This window comes from Paramormyrops kingsleyae, chromosome 10, assembly GCF_048594095.1.
Source record: "Paramormyrops kingsleyae isolate MSU_618 chromosome 10, PKINGS_0.4, whole genome shotgun sequence".
NCBI lineage: Eukaryota > Metazoa > Chordata > Actinopteri > Osteoglossiformes > Mormyridae > Paramormyrops > Paramormyrops kingsleyae.
The window spans coordinates 21832500-21853290 of record NC_132806.1 but is presented as its reverse complement, the minus strand read 5'-3'; the positions used below and the strand labels follow the sequence as shown (position 1 = coordinate 21853290).

Sequence of the window (20791 nt, the reverse complement as noted above, 5' to 3'; positions counted from 1 at the left end):
GTTGTTATCCAAGTCCTTCAAGCTCCTCCTCATTTCCATGGGCGAGCTATTTACGCGAGGCTTTGTTAGAGAAAGACAGAACATGAAACAGCAGTATAGAGCAGAAGGTTAATTTTCAGCATGAAACCATTTCTTTTTTTCTTTTAAACTGCACAGTGTGGATTACAAATATTTCAAATGAGCTCTTTCGTGATCCTACAGAGGGAGGCCTAACGATGCAATTTTTTACCAGGGAAAAGACGGTTAAAATAATTCGTCTGATTCTGTTCCTGCTGTGTGTCGTGCAAGATGCTACTGGACAGCTAACATATTCGGTTTCGGAAGAGGTAGAACCGGGAACTACAGTGGGGAATCTCGCCAAAAACCTAAATATCAACTTACAGGAGCTGCAGTCACGTATGTTTCAAATTGTCACCGGTTCCAAGACAAAGTATTTTGAGGTAAATTTAGACACTGGCCTTTTATATGTTAACGACAGAATAGACCGCGAAGTCATTTGCCCAGGTACTATTAAATGCATTGTAAATTTGGAAGCTATCATTCATAATCCTTTGAAAGTTTATCGTGTTGAAATAAATATTTTAGATATTAATGATTATTCACCTTTATTTAGAGCGGAATCACAATCGATTAATATTGGAGAAAACACCTTACCTGGGGTTAAATTTCCTTTGCTAGGAGCGTACGATCCGGATGTTGGGAAAAACGCGATTAAAACGTACAAGCTGAGTCCGAATGAGCATTTCTCACTAACATTACACTCCGGGAGTGAACAGAGTGTATCTGCTGAGTTGGTGCTGCAGAAGCCTCTAGACAGAGAAAAACAATCTGTGATTCAGCTGCTTTTAACTGCTGTAGACGGTGGAACTCCGCCGAGATCTGGCACATCGGAAATTATCATTAGTGTTTTGGATATAAACGATAATCCTCCAGCATTCAGCAGCTCATTGTATAAAGCCCGTATTTACGAAAATGTTCCACCTGGAACCTCTCTAATCACTTTGAATGCAACCGATGTGGATGAGGGGTTGAACAGTGACATTGTGTATTCCTTCAGTAAACATGAGCAGGAACAAATTTTAGACATTTTTTATATTGACCCTCAGACTGGAACTATTACAGTTAAAGGAAATATTGATTATGAGCAGAATACCGCCTTTGAAATCCGCGCAGAAGCGCACGACAAAGGCCAGCCTCCAATGGCCGCACACTGTAAAGTGCTTATTGAGGTGATTGATGTTAACGACAATTCTCCGGAAATTATAGTGAAGCCACTTTTAAACACAGTTCAAGAAAATGCGAAAGTGGGCACTGCAATAGCTCTTGTGGAAGTCCATGATAAAGATGGTGGTCAGAATGGCGTTGTGAATTGCAAAATAGCTGGAGAGGTGCCGTTTAAATTACAAACAAACTATAAGAATTATTATTCTCTGGAAGTGGACGGGACTCTGGACAGAGAGAGCGCTTCTCAGTACAACGTCACCATCATAGCTACGGATGAGGGGAGCCCGCCTCTGTCCAGCACCAGCGTTTTTGCGATACTGGTCTCTGACGTAAATGACAACGCGCCGGAATTTTCCCAGACAGAGTTTAATATTCATGTAAAGGAAAACAGTCCGGTTGGATCACTTATACAAACGGTGACGGCGTTTGATGCTGATGCAAATGAAAATGCGCATGTTACATATTCTTTAATGGACGGTAACAGCAAAGGAGCCCCTGTCTCCACCATGATAAACATAAACTCTGTTACTGGGAGTATATACAGCTTGCAAGCTTTTAACTATGAGGAAGTGAAGACTTTCCAGTTTCGAGTTCTGGCGACAGACTCTGGTGTCCCTCCACTAAGCAATTCGGTGGCTATTAACGTTTTCATCCTGGATGAGAATGACAACAGCCCTGGGATTCTTCCACCCTATTCTGACCAGGGCTCCGTTCACACGGAAAGCATTCCCTACTCTGCGGAAGTGGGTTACTTTGTTGCCAAGATCAGGGCTGTGGATGCGGATTCTGGATATAATGCTCTGATTTCTTTTCACATTGCGGAACCCAAAGGAACCAACTTATTCAGAATTGGTACCAGTACCGGGGAAATAAGAACTAAAAGGAGAATGAGTGACAATGACTTAAGGACCCATCCATTGGTCATTTTGGTTTCTGATAATGGAGATCCTTCTCTTTCGTCCACAGTGTCTGTTGACGTTGTTGTTGTTGAAAATAATGGAGATATAAAGACTCAGTTTAAAGAAAGACCGCTGAAAGAGGATCAATTTTCAAGTTTACATTTATATCTGCTCATCGCCATTGTGTCAGTTTCTGTGATATTTTTACTCAGCATCTTCAGTCTAATAGCACTGAAGTGTCACAGGACAGACGACTCTTTTGGCAGATACAGCACCCCAGCGATCACCGCACACCCCGACGGAAGCTGGTCTTACTCTAAATCCACTCAGCAGTATGACGTGTGTTTCAGTTCAGATACACTGAAGAGTGATGTAGTAGTTTTCCCAGCGGGTTGTCCACCCCTAGATGCAGATCTAATCAGCATTAGCGAAGTCGACACTTTCAAACAGAATCAGACGTTACCCAAAAGTGAAAAGGTAAGCATAGAGGTTATTATTTTTCATCGCTATGGACTGTGTGAGTGTATGTCTGTTTTCTCTGTTGAAGTAGCATTGCTGAAATTCTAGGAAATCACTCAGTGTACTGAATGAGTTCAAAAAATGTTTCCATCTATCATGTTTTTAATTTTGATAACAAGAAAATAGCTTTTCCTTTTAGTTCCTTGCTGAACTGTAACAATGTACACAGCTAAGACTCATCCACAGCAATTTTTCAGATTCATAAACTTCCTTTGTACTTATAATTCTTATTCTCAGTATATTTTAGCGCCGTGTTTCATTCAGTCAATTCGCAGGTGTTCAGCAGCCTATACCCAAGGCAATCTCTGATTGTTTAAACACGGAAGGACTTTTACACCATATATTTATTAGGAACACCCTTCTTATACTGGGTACCATCCCCACATTTTTAAACCTGTAGAAATTCTGATTCTTGCTTTGATTTTCTGATTGCATAACCTAATTACTGCTTATTTGTCAGCTGCATCTTCATGCAGTGCATCTCCCATTCCACCCTATCCCAATGGTGCTCTACTCAATTCATATACTGTATGGTGACAGGGAATGACAATGACATACATTGAACTCATTGTCATGTTTATGGAACTAGTTTGACTTGACTTATTGCTCATTATCCTGCTGCTGGGAGTAGCCATTGGCAGATGGATCTCCCTAAAAAGTTGCATATGATCAGCACCAATACTCATATCGGCTGTGCAATTTAAACAATGCACGATTGGGCCCATTGTGTGCTTTGAAAACATTGAATACATCACTACACCAGAAGCAGCAGCCTGAAATGTTGACCCAAGACAGATTGGGAGTATGTATTTATGGTATTTATGCCAAATCCTGACTCTACCATCTGCATCTTGCGGCAGATATATAGATTCATCAAACCAGGGAGATGTTCCATTACACAGGATTTCTCAGTTAGCCGGGTTAACTTAAGCTAGAAGTAATGATCCTCCAATAAGAGTTTAAGTAAGGAGCATTCCTATTCGACTAGCTTAAGTTAAACCAGCTCACTGAGAAATCTTACCTTGTGGAACACCCCCAGGTGATGTTTTTCTAATCATGATCTGTTCAGTCTCACTGAGCCTGTGCCCACTGTAGCTTCAGATTCCTATTACTAACAGACAGGAGTTAAAACTGATGTGGTCTCCTGCTTTTCTAGCCCATCCGCCTCAATGTTCGATATGTTGTGCATTCTGCGATGCTTTTCAGCTCATTACTGTTTTAAAGCACTGCTGTTTGTGGTTCCTTTCTGCTCAGACAGTCTGGCCATTCTTCTCTGCCCTCACAGAGCAACAAGGGCTTCAATCCACAAAACTGCCAAACCCTGGAAGTTTTTGTTCTTTCTTTTCTTTCTTTTTCATTTTACAGAAATCTCTTCAAGCCCTCAAAATAGCTATGTGTGAAAATCAGAGGTGGAAATTTCAGGTCCAGAAAGTACAAATCCAGACCATGATTTTGTTTCAACCAACCAGCTGAGTACTCTGTGACAGTGACTCTTTATGCTCAGCTGGTTGGTTGAAACAAAATCATGGTCTGGATTTGTACTTTCTGGACCTGAAATTTCCACCTCTGGTGAAAATCCTCCGGTTCTGAAATACTCAAAGCACTCTGTCTGGCACCAACAACCATGTCACGGTCAAAAGGACATAGACGGCATCTTTTCCTCATTCTAACGTTTGACCAGTCCGACCAGTAACCGAAGCTCTTGACCTGTGTCTGCATGATTTTCTGCATCAAGCTGCTGTCGCATGATTATCTGATAAAATATTTACATTAGCGAGCAGTCATAAGAATATCCTAAGAAAGTGGCTAGTAGGTGAATATAGACATTTATGGCAAAGCAAAGTGTTGCTATGAAGTACATTTGACATTCAGTGTGGTCATTTTAAACATGCCATTGTAGATCAGCTGCCACCAGTAGCAAGAATTAATTTCCCTGTGTTTTCTGTGCTTTACATGAGTATATTCATAACACATAATTCATTTTTTCCTGCTATCATGCTATTCTAGTCATATATATACAGTATATGGGAACTTTTATGACATCCTATTCTAAATCCATAGGCATCAATATGGAGTTGGTGCCCCGTTTGCAGTTATAACAGCTGCCACTTTTCTGGGAAGCCTTTCCACAGGATTTTGGAGTGTGTCTGTGGGAAATTTTGGCCATTCATCCAGAAAGGCATTTGTGAGGTCAGGCACTGATGTTGGACATGAAGGCCTGGCTCACAATCTCTGTTCTAGTTCATCCCAAAGGTGTTCGATGGGGTTGAGGTCAGGGCTCTGTGCCGGCCAGTCAAGTTCTCCCACACGAAACTCACCCAACCATGTCTTTATTGACCTTGCTTTGTTCACTGGGGCACAGTCATGCTGGAACAGAAAAGGTTCTTCCCTAAACTGTTCCCACAAAGTAGGATGCAAAGAATTGTCCAGAATATCTTGGTATGCTGAAGCATTAAGAGTTCCCTTCACTGGAACTAAGAGTCCTAGCCCAACCACAGCAAAACATTATCCCTCCTCCACCAAACTTTACAGTTGCCACAGTGCAGTCAGGCTGGTAAAGTTCTCCTGGCATCCACCAAGCCTAGACTCGTCCATCAGACTGCCAGACAGAGAAGCATAATTCGTCACTCCACAGAACACGTTTCCACTTCTCCAGAGTCCAGTGTTGGCGTGCTTTACACCACTCCATCTGACGCTTGGCATTGCGCTTGGTGATGTGAGGCTTGCATGCAGCTGCTCAGCTATGGAAGCCCATTCCATGAAGCTCCCTGCACACAGTTTTTATGCTGGGGTTAGTGCCAGAGGTAGTTTACATCTCTGCACATACTGAGTTAACAGAGCGTTGGCGACTTTTACTCACTATGTGCTTCAGCACTCAGTGACCCCACTCTGTTACTTTACGTGGTTTGTCACTTTGTGGCTGAGATTCTGTATTTCCTAAACGCTTCCACTTTGCAATAATATCACTTGCAGTTTACTGTGGAATGTCCAGCAGGGAAGAAATTTCATTAACTGACTTATTGCAAAAGTGGCATCCTATATGACAGCACCATGCTTGAATTCACTGAGCTCTACAGCACAACCCATTATTTCACAAATATCTATAAACCTAACTGCAAGGCTAGGTGCCTGATTATGTACACCTATGGCAATGGGTCTTAATGAAACACCTGGATTCAATGATTAAGAGGTGTCCATGTAGTGTACATATACTGTATAGAATACAGATATAAATTATGCATGTCTGATTTTTAAAAATATTTGTTTGAATGCCAGCAAGTTCTTTTTGTAGTGTGCTTCTGCTTTAATGTACGCTGCATTCACGGAAATTTGCCAACCAAGTAGTTTGATGGTTGGTAGTAAGAATGTTATATTCACCTCCTAACAATCGTGATACTCCATTGTCTTCTACTCTTGTAACGTTTTGCAGTAAAATAATCTGAAACTATAGATATATTTTTGAGAAATACTCATAATGATTTAATGCAAGATACTGAGATTCATTGGTTAAATAAATATCATAGTTTTTCTAGATAGAACCACACGGTGTCTCTGTTGACCGTCCCAAAACCAAGTTGAGCGTCATCGAACTCCTCCAAGCTCCACCTCATCTCCATGCGCGAGCTAGTTACGTGAGGCTTTGTTAGAGAACGACGGGACGTGAAACTGAAGGGGAGGACAGAGGATTTCCTTTTGATCAGTTCTGTGTGGATTACATGTATTACAAATGATCTCTATGCTGGTCTTATGGTGAGGAAAAAAATGCGTTTTGTCGCCAGGAAAAAGTCGGTTAATATAATTCGTCTGATACTGTTTCTGCTGCATTTCATAAAGGATGTCACTGGACAGCTAACATATTCCGTTTCAGAAGAGGTGGAACCAGGGACCGCTGTGGGGAATCTCGCCAAAAACCTAAACATCAACATTCAAGAGCTTCAGTCACGTATGTTTCAAATTGTCACTGGATCAAAGACAAAGTATTTTGAGGTAAATTTGGACACTGGCCTTTTATATGTTAATGAACGAGTAGACAGAGAAATAGTCTGTCCAGGTGTCGTTAAATGTATCATTAATTTGGAAGCTATCATTCATAATCCTTTGAATGTTTATCGTGTGGAAATAAATATTTTGGATATTAATGATAATTCGCCATCATTTAAAGCTGAAACGCAAGCAATAAATATCGCTGAGAGCACTTTACCCGGGGTTAGATTTCCGTTACGTGGGGCGTACGATGCAGATGTGGGGAAAAATGCTATTAAAACGTACAAGTTGAGTCCCAATGACCATTTCTCGCTAACGTTGCACTCCGGTGGAGAGCAAAGTGTTTCTGCTGAGTTGGTGCTGCAGAAAAATCTAGACCGAGAGAAACAATCTGACATAAAGCTTCTTCTAACAGCTGTTGATGGTGGGTCTCCGCCGAGATCTGGTACCTCAGAGATTGTCATAAACGTCCTAGACAATAATGATAATACGCCTGTATTTAGCAACTCGTTATATAAAGCTCAAATCTTGGAAAACATTCCCACCGGAAGCCTTGTAATTACGCTAAATGCGACAGACTTAGATCACGGGACAAACAGTGAAATTGTGTACTCCTTTAGTGAAGACGACCAAATCTTAGAAATGTTCTATATTGACTCCGAGACTGGAATTATTACAGTTAAAGGAAATATTGATTATGAGGTGAACAATGCTTTTGAAATCCGTGCAGAAGCGCATGACAAAGGCCAGCCTCCAATGGCCGCGCACTGTAAAGTGCTAGTTGAAGTGATTGATGTTAACGACAATTCTCCGGAAATTATAGTGAAGCCACTTTTAAACACAGTTCAAGAAAATGCGAAAGTGAGCACTGCAATAGCTCTTTTGGAAGTCCATGATAAAGATGGTGGCCAGAATGGTGTTGTGAATTGCAAAATAGCTGGACAGGTGCCGTTTAAATTACAAACAAACTATAAGAATTATTATTCTTTGGAAGTTGACGGGCCTCTGGACAGAGAGAGCGCTTCTCAGTACAACGTCACCATCATAGCTACGGATGAGGGGAACCCGCCTCTGTCCAGCACCAGCGTTTTTGCGATACTGGTCTCTGACGTAAATGACAACGCGCCACAGTTTGCTAAGCCAGAGTTAGATGTTTATTTAAAGGAAAACAGCCCGGTTGGATCACTTATACAAACGGTGACGGCGTTTGATGCTGATGCAAATGAAAACGCACAAGTTACATATTCTTTAATGGACGGTAACAACAAAGTAGCCCCTGTCTCCACCATGATAAACATTAACTCTGTTACTGGGAGTATATACAGCTTGCAAGCTTTTAACTATGAAGATATCAAAATGTTCCAGTTTCGAGTTCTGGCGACGGACTCTGGTGTCCCTCCACTAAGCAGCTCGGTGGCTATTAACGTTTTTATCTTGGATGAGAATGACAACAGGCCTGGGATTCTTCCACCCTATTCTGACCAGGGCTCCGTTCACACGGAAAGCATTCCCTACTCTGCGGAAGCGGGTTACTTTGTTGCCAAGATCAGGGCTGTGGATGCGGATTCTGGATATAATGCTCTGATTTCTTTTCACATTGCGGAACCCAAAGGAACCAACTTATTCAGAATTGGTACCAGTACCGGGGAAATAAGAACTAAAAGGAGAATGAGTGACAATGACTTACGGACCCATCCATTGGTCATTTTGGTTTCTGATAATGGAGATCCTTCTCTTTCGTCCACAGTGTCTGTTGACGTTGTTGTTGTTGAAAATAATGGAGATATAAAGACTCAGTTTAAAGAAAGACCGCTGAAAGAGGATCAATTTTCCAGTTTACATTTATATCTGCTCATCGCCATTGTGTCAGTTTCTGTGATATTTTTACTCAGCATCTTCAGTCTAATAGCACTGAAGTGTCACAGGACAGACGACTCTTTCGGCAGATACAGCACCCCAGCGATCACCGCACATCCCGACGGAAGCTGGTCTTACTCTAAATCCACTCAGCAGTATGACGTGTGTTTTAGTTCAGATACACTGAAGAGTGATGTAGTAGTTTTCCCAGCGGGTTGTCCGCCCCTAGATGCAGATCTAATCAGCATTAGCGAAGTCGACACTTTCAAACAGAATCAGACGTTACCCAAAAGTGAAAAGGTAAGAATATTTTTTTTTCCATTAATGTGGACTGTATATATTTGCACCGAGCATATAGCCTATGTTTTCGCTTTCTGCAGTCAACGGAAATGTATTTTCGTATCTCTTAGAAATCAGTCAATTTGCTGAATATGGGCAAATTTCGCAATATCTATCTATCTATCTATCTATCTATCTATCTATCTATCTATCTATCTATCTATCTATCTATCTATCATTTCGCAGTTTTCATTTACAAAAGTTGAAAATAGCTAGGCTACTTGCTGCACCACAGTAGCTTATCGTAAGCAAATTTTCCGCTGATTTTGAAACCTTCTGTGTACCTTTGTAAGTTCGAAAACCCAATTTTCCCGTTTCAGCTGTTCTACACATCTCTTGTACTATGTTGCTTTTACACATGCTGTGGTAGATCAGCTGCCACCAGTACCAACATTTATTGCCCCTGTGTTTTCTCTTTTATAAAGTCAACCAGAATATATTTCTAACCAAGGTTTAAATATTTTTCCCCTGATATCATAATTGTATATGCAGAATCTGAATTTATCGTTGTATTTATTGAGTTTATTGTTTTATTTTTTGACCTGTTTTTGGCCTATAACATTTCTCATAAAACATTTCGGTGTCGTATTTAGGTAGGCCTATGTATAAAAGACGGTAGATTTGCGAAGGTGCGATAGGAACATGCCCTACCAATATTTTAAGAGTAGCGTGTGTGTGTGTGTCTGTGTGTCTGTCTGTCTGTTTTGGTGGTGGGTTCGGGCCTGATTCTGTCCCCAGCAATGCTGAGAACAAACTTAAGCCCTTGATATATAATGTCAGTTCTGCGCTTGTATTTTTAATTAAACTTTACTGTGTCTGATGTGATGAATGTAATGGAAGTTTTGCCTGAATGCCAGCAATATTTCTTACAGTGGGAATACACATAAAATGTATTTTGCTAACCTTTATTTCGCCCAACATACGACCATTTAACGGTTGGTAGAACGCAGGTCATATCATATCTGTGTTATAGAACATCTTGAGCTCATTCAGTGATTTAAGTTTAACACTCGTGACAATCTTACGTCTTCTGCTTTTTTAATATATACGGGACTAAAGTCTTATGTGAAACACTTGATGAGGCACTGAAACTTAGTAATAACTCGGTTACTATTGAAGTACAAATTATGAACAATTCATTAAGAAATATAGTTGAGATAAAAGATGCGTCACGATTCATTAATGATGAGCAAATGTGAGATTAGTTTTTCACTTGTGTTATTCATTACTTGTTCCTTCAGTAGTTCAGAAAGGTTTACAAAAGTAACATGTTTAGTAACAAATATAGTAATTGCTTGGGACAAAACACGCGTCACGATTCATTAATTGTGAGTTAATATGAGATGGTATATAACTAAAACTTAGTTTGCGGTTAATTAACACATAAGTCACAGTATAATATTATGTTATTTGTGCCACGTCAAGTAAAGTGTTACCGTAATATGAAACTATGCATGTATTTTTCGGAACTACACGAAATATTGTAGTGTGAGATTCTGGAATTCATTGACGATTTAATTAATGGCGAAACAGTGAAAGTCACTTTGTCCAGAAATGGCCACACGGTGTCTCTGCTGACCGCCTCAAAAAGATACGACGTTTCCAGTTGTCGAAATCCTGCAAGCTCCTCCTCATTTCCATGGGCGAGCTGGTAATACGAGGCTTTGTTGGAGAATCAGTGGACGTGAATCTGCAGGAGAAGGCAGAAGGTTTAATATCCGAATCACGTAGTATTTTTCCTTTTAAACTCCACTGTGTGGATTACAAATATTACACTTGATCTCTATTTTAATCTTGTATAGTAACGGAACAATGGATTTTATCGCCAGGAAAAAATCTGTTAAGGTAATCCGTCTGATGCTTCTGCTGTGTTTCGTGGAGGATGTCACTGGACAGCTGGCATACTCGGTTTCGGAAGAAGTAGAACCGGGAACCACAGTGGGGAATCTCGCTAAAAACCTAAATATCAACTTACAGGAGATGCAGTCACGTATGTTTCAAATTGTCACCGGTTCCAAGACAAAGTATTTTGAGGTAAATTTAGACACTGGCCTTTTGTATGTTATTGACAGAATAGACAGAGAAGTAATTTGTCCAAATACCTTGAAATGCATCTTAAATTTGGAAGCTATCATTCATAATCCTTTGAAGGTTTATCGTGTTGAAATAAATATTTTGGATATTAATGATAATTCACCATCATTTCGAGCTGAGTCGCAATCAATAAATATTGCAGAGAGCACTTTACCCGGGGTTAGATTTTCTTTACGGGGCGCTCACGATCCGGATGTTGGGAAAAACGCGATTAAAACGTACAAGCTGAGTCCCAGTGAGCATTTCTCACTAACCTTACACTCCAGGAGTGAACAGAGTGTATCTGCTGAGTTGGTGCTGCAGAAGCCTCTGGACCGAGAGAAACAATCTGTGATTCAGCTGCTTTTAACTGCTGTAGACGGCGGGACTCCGCCGAGATCTGGCACATCGGAAGTTATAATTAATATTCTGGATATTAATGATAATACTCCAGCATTTAGCAACTCGTTGTATAAAGCCCGTATTTCAGAAAATGTTCCAATAGGAACTCCTCTTATTACGCTGAATGCAACCGACTTGGATGACGGGATAAACAGTGAAATTGTGTACCTCTTTAGTGAAGATGAGCAGGACCAAATATTAGATATTTTCCACATTGACCCGCAGACTGGAACGATTTCAGTAAAAGGACATATTGATTACGAGCAGAACAACAATTTTGAAATCCATGCAGAAGCGCATGACAAAGGCCAGCCTCCAATGGCCACGCACTGTAAAGTGCTAGTTGAAGTGCTGGACGTTAATGACAATTCTCCTGAAATAACAGTGACATCACTTTTAAATACAGTTAAAGAAAATGCGAAATTGGGCACAGCAATAGCTCTTGTGGAAGTCCATGATAAAGATGGTGGTCAGAATGGCGTTGTGAATTGCAAAATAGCTGGAGAGGTGCCGTTTAAATTACAAACAAACTATAAGAATTATTATTCTCTGGAAGTGGACGGGACTCTGGACAGAGAGAGCGCTTCTCAGTACAACGTCACCATCATAGCTACGGATGAGGGGAGCCCGCCTCTGTCCAGCACCAGCGTTTTTGCGATACTGGTCTCTGACGTAAATGACAACGCGCCGGAATTTTCCCAGCCAGAGTTTAATATTCATGTAAAGGAAAACAGTCCGGTTGGAGCTATTTTACAAACGGTGACGGCGTTTGATGCTGATGCAAATGAAAATGCGCATGTTACATATTCTTTAATGGACGGTAACAACAAAGGAGCCCCTGTCTCCACCATGATAAACATAAACTCTGTTACTGGGAGTATATACAGCTTGCAAGCTTTTAACTATGAGGAAGTGAAGACTTTCCAGTTTCAAGTTCTGGCGACGGACTCTGGTGTCCCTCCACTAAGCAATTCGGTGGCTATTAACGTTTTTATCCTGGATGAGAATGACAACAGCCCTGGGATTCTTCCACCCTATTCTGACCAGGGCTCCGTTCACACGGAAAGCATTCCCTACTCTGCGGAAGCGGGTTACTTTGTTGCCAAGATCAGGGCTGTGGATGCGGATTCTGGATATAATGCTCTGATTTCTTTTCACATTGCGGAACCCAAAGGAACCAACTTATTCAGAATTGGTACCAGTACCGGGGAGATAAGAACTAAAAGGAGAATGAGTGACAATGACTTAAGGACCCATCCATTGGTCATTTTGGTTTCTGATAATGGAGATCCTTCTCTTTCGTCCACAGTGTCTGTTGACATTGTTGTTGTTGAAAATAATGGAGATATAAAGACTCCGTTTAAAGAAAGACCGCTGAAAGAGGATCAGATTTCCAGTTTACACTTATATCTGCTCATCGCCATTGTGTCAGTTTCTGTGATATTTTTACTCAGCATCTTCAGTCTAATAGCATTGAAGTGTCACAGGACAGACGACTCTTTTGGCAGATACAGCACCCCAGCGATCACCGCACACCCCGACGGAAGCTGGTCTTACTCTAAATCCACTCAGCAGTATGACGTGTGTTTCAGTTCAGATACACTGAAGAGTGATGTAGTAGTTTTCCCAGCGGGTTGTCCGCCCCTAGATGCAGATCTTATCAGCATTAGCGAAGTCGACACTTTCAAACAGAATCAAACACTACCCAAAAGTGAAAAGGTAAGAATACACTTTTTAACATTAATATGGACTATATATTTATATTATATATTGAATATTTTCGTTTTCTGCAGTCAGTGAAATTTTTTTTTCGTAACTTCTCGAAATCAATTAATTTATTGAATATGGCCAAGTTGCGGAACGTCTATCTATCTATCTATCTATCTATCTATCTATCTATCTATCCCTCCGTAGTTTTATTTAGAATAATTGAAAATGACTTTTCAGTACTTGCTGAACTCCTATTTGCTCTCCTGCGCAGCGGCTTATCGTAAGCATATTTTCCCAGATTTTGAGACCTGTTTTGCAGTTTTGGTAGTTCGTAAACTTAATTTTCCCCTTTTCATCTGTTCTATACATCTCAAATACAGCACTGTGCAAAAGTTTTATGCGGTCAAAGGAAATGTTTAAAGCTATTTAACTGGGCAGTAAATGCGTATGTGCTCGAAACAATAATACACCTTAGCATTACAATATGCACTTTACAAATGGTTCGAGTGGATATTAAGTAACACTTTAAAATAAAAATGTTTCTCCGCATAACACTTTACACTTGTTACATGTTTCCATCATAGTTAGTTAACAACTTATTTTTCAAAGTTGGTCAAAATAAAAAATAAAGAACACTCTCTCAAATTTAGCAACTTCTGGAAGTTTTATCTTGGCAGCTTTGGGCGCTTTTCTATTCCGGTACTTTCAGATCTTTCCCAATTCCATTGGCTTCTAATTTCCATACACAATTTAAACTACGAAAAAGTCTGATCTTAATTTAACTGACTAGCGATTTACGAATTGCATATGTATAACGTGCAATGTCAGTTTTAGTACCACACATCTTCCGGAGATGCGCTGAGCATGCTGGGACATTGTATATGCCCCTTGTTTTGATAATGTTAATATTTGTTGTATTTCCCAGTTGTCGTGTCTGTGTTTGTCCATATTTTTCATAAACTCTGTCCGATCCTCTCATGTCTTTAGCGTTGTATAAATTACTCACCGTTTGTGTTCTTCATAGTCCAGCGTCAGACGTCCTCGTGTTGCCGTGTTTAATGTGTTGTGGGCCTTGGGTTTATGTTCTAGTTTTGTTAAGAACTCAATATAAACATGTTCCTCTTTCGTAAAAGCTAGTCTTACAATTATTTACTTCCACTATCGATTTTTACAATCGTAAATGCCGAAATTTGGGGGTACTTGATTTGGGGGGAATGGTCCTAATATGACATTAAAATAAAGATAGTTAAGTTTAAATAAGTAAGACGTAATATCCATTCAAAAGTTGTAATAATAAAAGTAATTTTAACTTAATTAGATTTGTAGAAGTAAAGACAAACAGTTTTGCCTATACGCAAATGTTTACGTTAGTGTAACTTTAAAATACTCATATAATTTACTCAATAACTGAAACTGGAATAACTTTAAAACAGCATACAAGTTAACTTTTTTTAAGTTATGCCAACTAATTTTTTAATGTATGCAAATTAACAGTAACGCAATAGAAACAACTAGAATTTTTTCCATTCTCCAAAAAGTTACCGGTATCTTGTTGGATGGATAGATGAACACGGCTTCGCTTCCCAAACCTCTCTCTCCAGGGGCACCTCAGCCATTCCATGTGTTTATTAAATTTCACCACCAGCTCACTTACTGAATTAACTGAATTAGCTTGAAAAGGTCAGTTTCGTACTGATTCGCCACACGAGGTGTGCTGGTGGTTGACACGAAAACCGCACGGGTGTATGGATGGTTGCTGCAAATCCTGGGGTGACTTAGGAGAGGTTTGGAAATGGCTCAGCTGACACACTTTGACAGACATAACGTCATAGTTTTACACCAACATGAAGATCATTCAAATGTCATTTTCTTTGACTGCCTCATACTTTTGCACAATACTGTATTATAGTGCTTTTAAACATGCTGTGGTAGATCAGCTGCCATGAGTACCAAGATTTATTGTCCCTGTGTTTTCTCTCTTTTACAGTTAACCTGAGTACATTTATAACCAAGGTTTATGTGCTTTTTTCCTGGTATCATAATTTTTTATACAGATACAGAATTTATTGTTTTATTTCTTGAATGTATGGTTATATTCATTGACCTCATTTTGGGCTATAACATTTGTCATTAAATATTTTGGTGTCGTATTTAGGTATCTATAACAAGGACGTAGATTTGTGAACATGTCCCTACCTATATTTTAAGAGGTCCTCGTGTGATTATGTGTTTGTGTGTATGTCTGTTTTGGGGGTGGGTTCGGGCCTGATTCGGTCCCTAGCAATATTTAGACCAAACCTGCGCCCTTAATGTATAATGTAAGTTCTGTGCGTGTCCGTTTCTGTCCGGTTGTATTTTTACTACACTTTACCGTGTCTGATGTAATGCTGTAATTGATGTAATGTAAATGTTGCCAGAATATCGGCAACGTTTCTTACATTGAGCATACACATAAAATCTACTTAGCTTCCCTTTATTTCATTTAACGGTTGGTGAAGTGCGGGACATTTCAGTGTTACGAAACATCTTCAGCTGTTTCAGTTACTTAAATTTAACAATCGTCACCAGGGGCGTCAGAAGTAGCCTATTTTGAATGTGGGGGGACACACTGGCATAAAACTAATATTTTATGTTAAATGTGTGTGTGTGTGTGTGGGGGGGGGGTCCAAACGAATAATTATGAAATGTGAGGGGAGCACGTCCCCCTCAGATTTAATGACGGCGACGCCCATAATCGTGACAGTGATACGTGTTTTGCCATTTTATATACGGGACTGAAGCCATTTAGGTAACACTTTAATTGGCGGGGCGCAAATAATAACTGTTACTACTAAAGTACAAATTATGAACAAATCATAAACAAATATAGTTGCTGTTTGAGATAAAAGATGCGTCACGGTTCATTAATGATGAATAAAGGTGAGATCAGTTTTTCTCTATTTGTTATTCTTTACTTGTTTCTTCAGTATACTTCACAAAGGTTTACAAAATTAACAGATATAGTAATAAATATAGTAACGTAATGGGATGAAAGATGCATCATGGTTCATTAATGAACAAATACGAGATCAGTATTTAACGTGTTATTCATGACTTGTTCCTTCAGTAGTCATTGTCGGTAAAAATAATGGCGAAACAGTAAGCATCACTTTGTCCAGATTTGGCCACATGGTGTCTCTGCTGACCGCCTCAAAAAGATACCACGTTTCCAGTTGTCGAAATCCTGCAAGCTCCTCCTCATTTCCATGGGCGAGCTGGTAATGCGAGGCTTTGTTAGAGAATCAGTGGACGTGATTCTGCAGGGGAAGGCAGAAGGTTAAATATAGAAATTAACTATATTTTTTTCTTTTAAACTACTCTGTTTGGATTACAAATATTACAGATGATCTGTGTGTTGATACCGGCCTAAGGGAACAATGATTTTTGTCGCCAGGGAAAAGTCGGTTAAAATAATTCGTCTGATTCTGTTCCTGCTGTGTGTCGTGCAAGATGCTACTGGACAGCTAACATATTCGGTTTCGGAAGAGGTAGAACCGGGAACTACAGTGGGGAATCTCGCCAAAAACCTAAATATCAACTTACAGGAGCTGCAGTCACGTATGTTTCAAATTGTCACCGGTTCCAAGACAAAGTATTTTGAGGTAAATTTAGACACTGGCCTTTTATATGTTAACGATAGAATAGACCGCGAAGTCATTTGCCCAGGTACTATCAAATGCATTGTAAATTTGGAAGCTATCATTCATAATCCTTTGAAAGTTTATCGTGTTGAAATAAATATTTTAGATATTAATGATAATTCACCATCATTTCGAGCTGAATCGCAGTCAATAAATATTGCAGAGGTCACTTTACCCGGGGTTAGATTTTCTTTACGTGGGGCGTACGATCCGGATGTTGGGAAGAACGCGATTAAAACGTACAAGCTGAGCCCCAATGAGCATTTCTCACTAACGTCGCAATCTGTCGGAGAGCAGAGCGAATCTATTGAATTGGTGTTGCAGAAAGCTTTAGACCGAGAGAAACAATCTGAGATCCAGCTGCTTCTAACTGCTATTGATGGTGGGTCTCCGCCGAGATCTGGTACATCGGAAATTATTATTAATGTCTTAGATAATAATGATAACACGCCAGTGTTTAGCAACTCATTATATAAAGCTCAAGTACTGGAAAACATTCCCGCTGGGACCTCTGTAATCAGACTAAATGCAACCGACTTGGATTATGGGACAAACAGTGAACTTGTGTACTCCTTTAGTAAAGATGAGGTGGACCAAATCTTAGACATTTTCCATATTGACCTAGAGACTGGCATTATTACAGTTAAAGGAAATATTGATTATGAGCAGAATAACGCTTTTGAAATCCGCGCAGAAGTGCGTGACAAAGGCCAGCCTCCAATGGCGACACACTGTAAAGTACTAGTTGAGGTGCTGGATCTTAACGACAATTTTCCGGAAGTAAAAGTCACACCACTTTTAAGCACAGCTCCAGAAAATGCGAAAGTGGGTACCGCAATAGCTCTTGTAGAGGTCCATGATAAAGATGGTGGCCAGAATGGCGCTGTGAATAGTAAAATATATGGAGAGGTACCATTTAAATTACAATCAAACTATAAGAATTATTATTCTTTAGAAGTGGACAGACTGCTGGACAGAGAGAGCGCTTCTCAGTACAACGTCACCATTATAGCTACGGATGAGGGGAGCCCGCCTCTGTCCAGCACCAGCGTTTTTGCGATACTGATCTCTGACGTAAATGACAACGCGCCACAGTTTGCTAAGCCGGAGTTATATGTATATTTGAAAGAAAACAGTCCGGTTGGATCACTTATACAAACGGTGACGGCGTCTGATGCTGATGCAAATGAGAACGCACAAGTTACATATTCTTTAATGGACGTTAACAGCAAAGGATCCCCTGTCTCCACCATGATAAACATAAACTCTGTTACTGGGAGTATATACAGCTTGCAGGCTTTTAACTATGAAGATATCAAAATGTTCCAGTTTCGAGTTCTGGCGACGGACTCTGGTGTCCCTGCATTAAGCAGTTCGGTGACTATTAACGTTTTTATCCTGGATGAGAATGACAACAGCCCTGGGATTCTTCCACCATATTCTGACCAGGGCTCCGTTCACACGGAAAGCATTCCCTACTCTGCGGAAGCGGGTTACTTTGTGGCCAAGATCAGGGCTGTGGATGCAGATTCTGGATATAATGCTCTGATTTCTTTTCACATTGCGGAACCCAAAGGAACCAACTTATTCAGAATTGGTACCAGTACCGGGGAGATAAGAACTAAAAGGCGAATGAGTGACAATGACTTACGGACCCATCCATTGGTCATTTTGGTTTCTGATAATGGAGATCCTTCTCTTTCGTCCACAGTGTCTGTTGATGTTGTTGTTGTTGAAAATAATGGAGATATAAAGACTCCGTTTAAAGAAAGACCGCTGAAAGAGGATCAATTTTCCAGTTTACACTTATATCTGCTCATCGCCATTGTGTCAGTTTCTGTGATATTTTTACTCAGCATCTTCAGTCTAATAGCACTGAAGTGTCACAGGACAGACGACTCTTTCGGCAGATACAGCACCCCAGCAATCACCGCACACCCCGACGGAAGCTGGTCTTACTCTAAATCCACTCAGCAGTATGACGTGTGTTTTAGTTCAGATACACTGAAGAGTGATGTAGTAGTTTTCCCAGCGGGTTGTCCGCCCCTAGATGCAGATCTAATCAGCATTAGCGAAGTCGACACTTTCAAACAGAATCAGACGTTACCCAAAAGTGAAAAGGTAAGCATGCAATTTTTGTTTGTTTATTAATACGTCAACTTTATCTTTAATTCTGAATAGTTGAAAGTGATCATTAGTTGCTGCTGAACTATAATCAGGTGCACTGCTGAGGCTCCTAGTGAGCAAGTTTTTCCAGATGCAGGAATTTCCTTTGTATGTAATATCTGGTATGAATTAGGAAACCTCACTTTTTAACCTTGTCTTCTATTCCATTTGACGTTATCATGGTGCATCTGCCACCAATAGGCTACCCAGAGTTATAGTGTCTGTGTTGTTTCTCTTTTACTGTCAGCCTGTTACACTTTATATAAGCACCTGTTTATCTATTTTCTTATTAAATTATTATAATATTTATATTATATATGCGTATATATTTACACTACAGGCCAAAAGGTTGGGCCCTCCCTCTGATTTAAGAAAAGAATCATACACTGCTTTTTCAAACTTTTTTACAGGAAAATATTAGAAATACTTGAAACAAATGTAACTAACTGGTTTTGAAATGAAATGTAACAATTTATTTTGCATTGTAAGCAAGGGTGTTGCTTAACATTTTCGGCCCCACGAAAGCATATTATATTGGGCCCCCCAGTCCAGACCAATCCAGTTATTTTCCAGTCATTTTAGGGCCCCTGACACTCCAAGCCCCTTGGAATTATTCTCACCACCCCCCCTGTTGTCCATTCATAAGACCTGCTCCCAGTTCTGAATAGTCCAGTGTTTGTGTTTTTCAGCCTATAATAGTCTCTTTTTCTTGTTAACACCACAAAGTAAAGGTTTTCTGCCAGCAACTCAACCATGCAATCCATTTTGCTTGACTGTATTAAGAGATACTGGTTTCCCTCTGTTCACATTAATCACAGCCTGCAGACCATTACAATCATCTTCCAATTTCTTTTGCACATCACAACTAAGTGTTGATCTTCAGCCTTTGATGTCACTTTCCTTGCCCCAGACCATTTCTGGTCACTGCTGCTTCCTGTCAACCTTTTCCTCTGTAAACAGTAGGTCACTCCATGCTTAGAAACATTTAACATTCTGGCCATTTGGCAATGAAAGAAAGCTTCTTCACTCAAAATTTTGATTTGAGCCCTCTGTTCAATTGTTAGCTGTGCCTTTCTAGTCATTACAAGCATAAAAATAACAAATATTTCTCAAAAAGTCTGAATTATCAGTTGTGATACAGTACAACATAAGATTAAAAGAAGGAGCAGACAGTTCATTAAATCTCTCACAGCCTGATCTGGGAGAAACAAGTGGCTATTAAGTTTATTAAGATACAATCACAAGAGGCCAAGAGTAACTCAAGTTCTGACACCAGTAAATGGAATTCCAACACAAAGGGAATGTCAATGCACTAAAAGCAGACCTGATATGTCTTCTTCAAAACCAATACTTTCAGGCTTTCTGGCTAAATGATGCGTTACTACAAGCTATAAACTACTGAAATCCAGTCAATTACATTTGTTGTAAGTATTTCTAATATTGTCTAGAAATAAAAGTTGTGTAACTTCTATTTTTAAAAAACATCTAAGGTTGAGCCCAAAGTTCTACAAAGTTCTAGTCTGTAGTGTGTGTGTATCTGTGTGTGTGTATATATATATATATATATATAATTTTATTTTTTTCATCCATATACTGTTACTGCTAATTCTAATCAGGGTCACGGGGGGTCCGGAGCCTATTCCGGAGGCTACGGGCACAAGGCAGGGAACAACCCATGGCGGGGCGCCAACACATTACAGGGCACCAACCCATCACAGGGCACCAACCCATCACAGGGCACCAACCCATCACAGGGCACCAACCCATCACAGGACACCAACACATTACAGGACGCAATCACACCACTCACTCACACATGCACACCTACAAGCGTTTTGGTAACTCCAAGCAACCTCAGCATGTCTTTGGACTGTGGGGGGAAACCAGAGAACCTGGAGGAAACCCCACGACGACACGGGGAGTACATGCAAACTCCCA

At 40.1% G+C, this 20791-nt stretch overlaps 3 protein-coding genes across 4 annotated transcripts in view; all 3 read left to right on the top strand.

The window, feature by feature from the left end:
• Nucleotides 1-20791, top strand: part of LOC111859847 (protocadherin alpha-C2-like) — a 136488-nt gene that overhangs the window by 9221 nt on the left and 106476 nt on the right. The gene's annotated exons all lie outside the window — the stretch shown is intronic.
• Nucleotides 68-10602, top strand: LOC140593202 (uncharacterized). Its single transcript, XM_072717111.1, has 4 exons — nucleotides 68-2600; nucleotides 6477-6585; nucleotides 6805-8783; nucleotides 10414-10602. The coding sequence occupies exons 1-4, from the start codon at nucleotides 216-218 to the stop codon at nucleotides 10600-10602; spliced, it is 4662 nt and encodes a 1553-aa protein (XP_072573212.1). The 5' UTR covers nucleotides 68-215.
• On the top strand, nucleotides 10509-18918 carry LOC140593201 (uncharacterized). The gene is made up of 3 exons (XM_072717110.1): nucleotides 10509-13016; nucleotides 16406-18808; nucleotides 18907-18918. The coding sequence occupies exons 1-3, from the start codon at nucleotides 10635-10637 to the stop codon at nucleotides 18916-18918; spliced, it is 4797 nt and encodes a 1598-aa protein (XP_072573211.1). The 5' UTR covers nucleotides 10509-10634.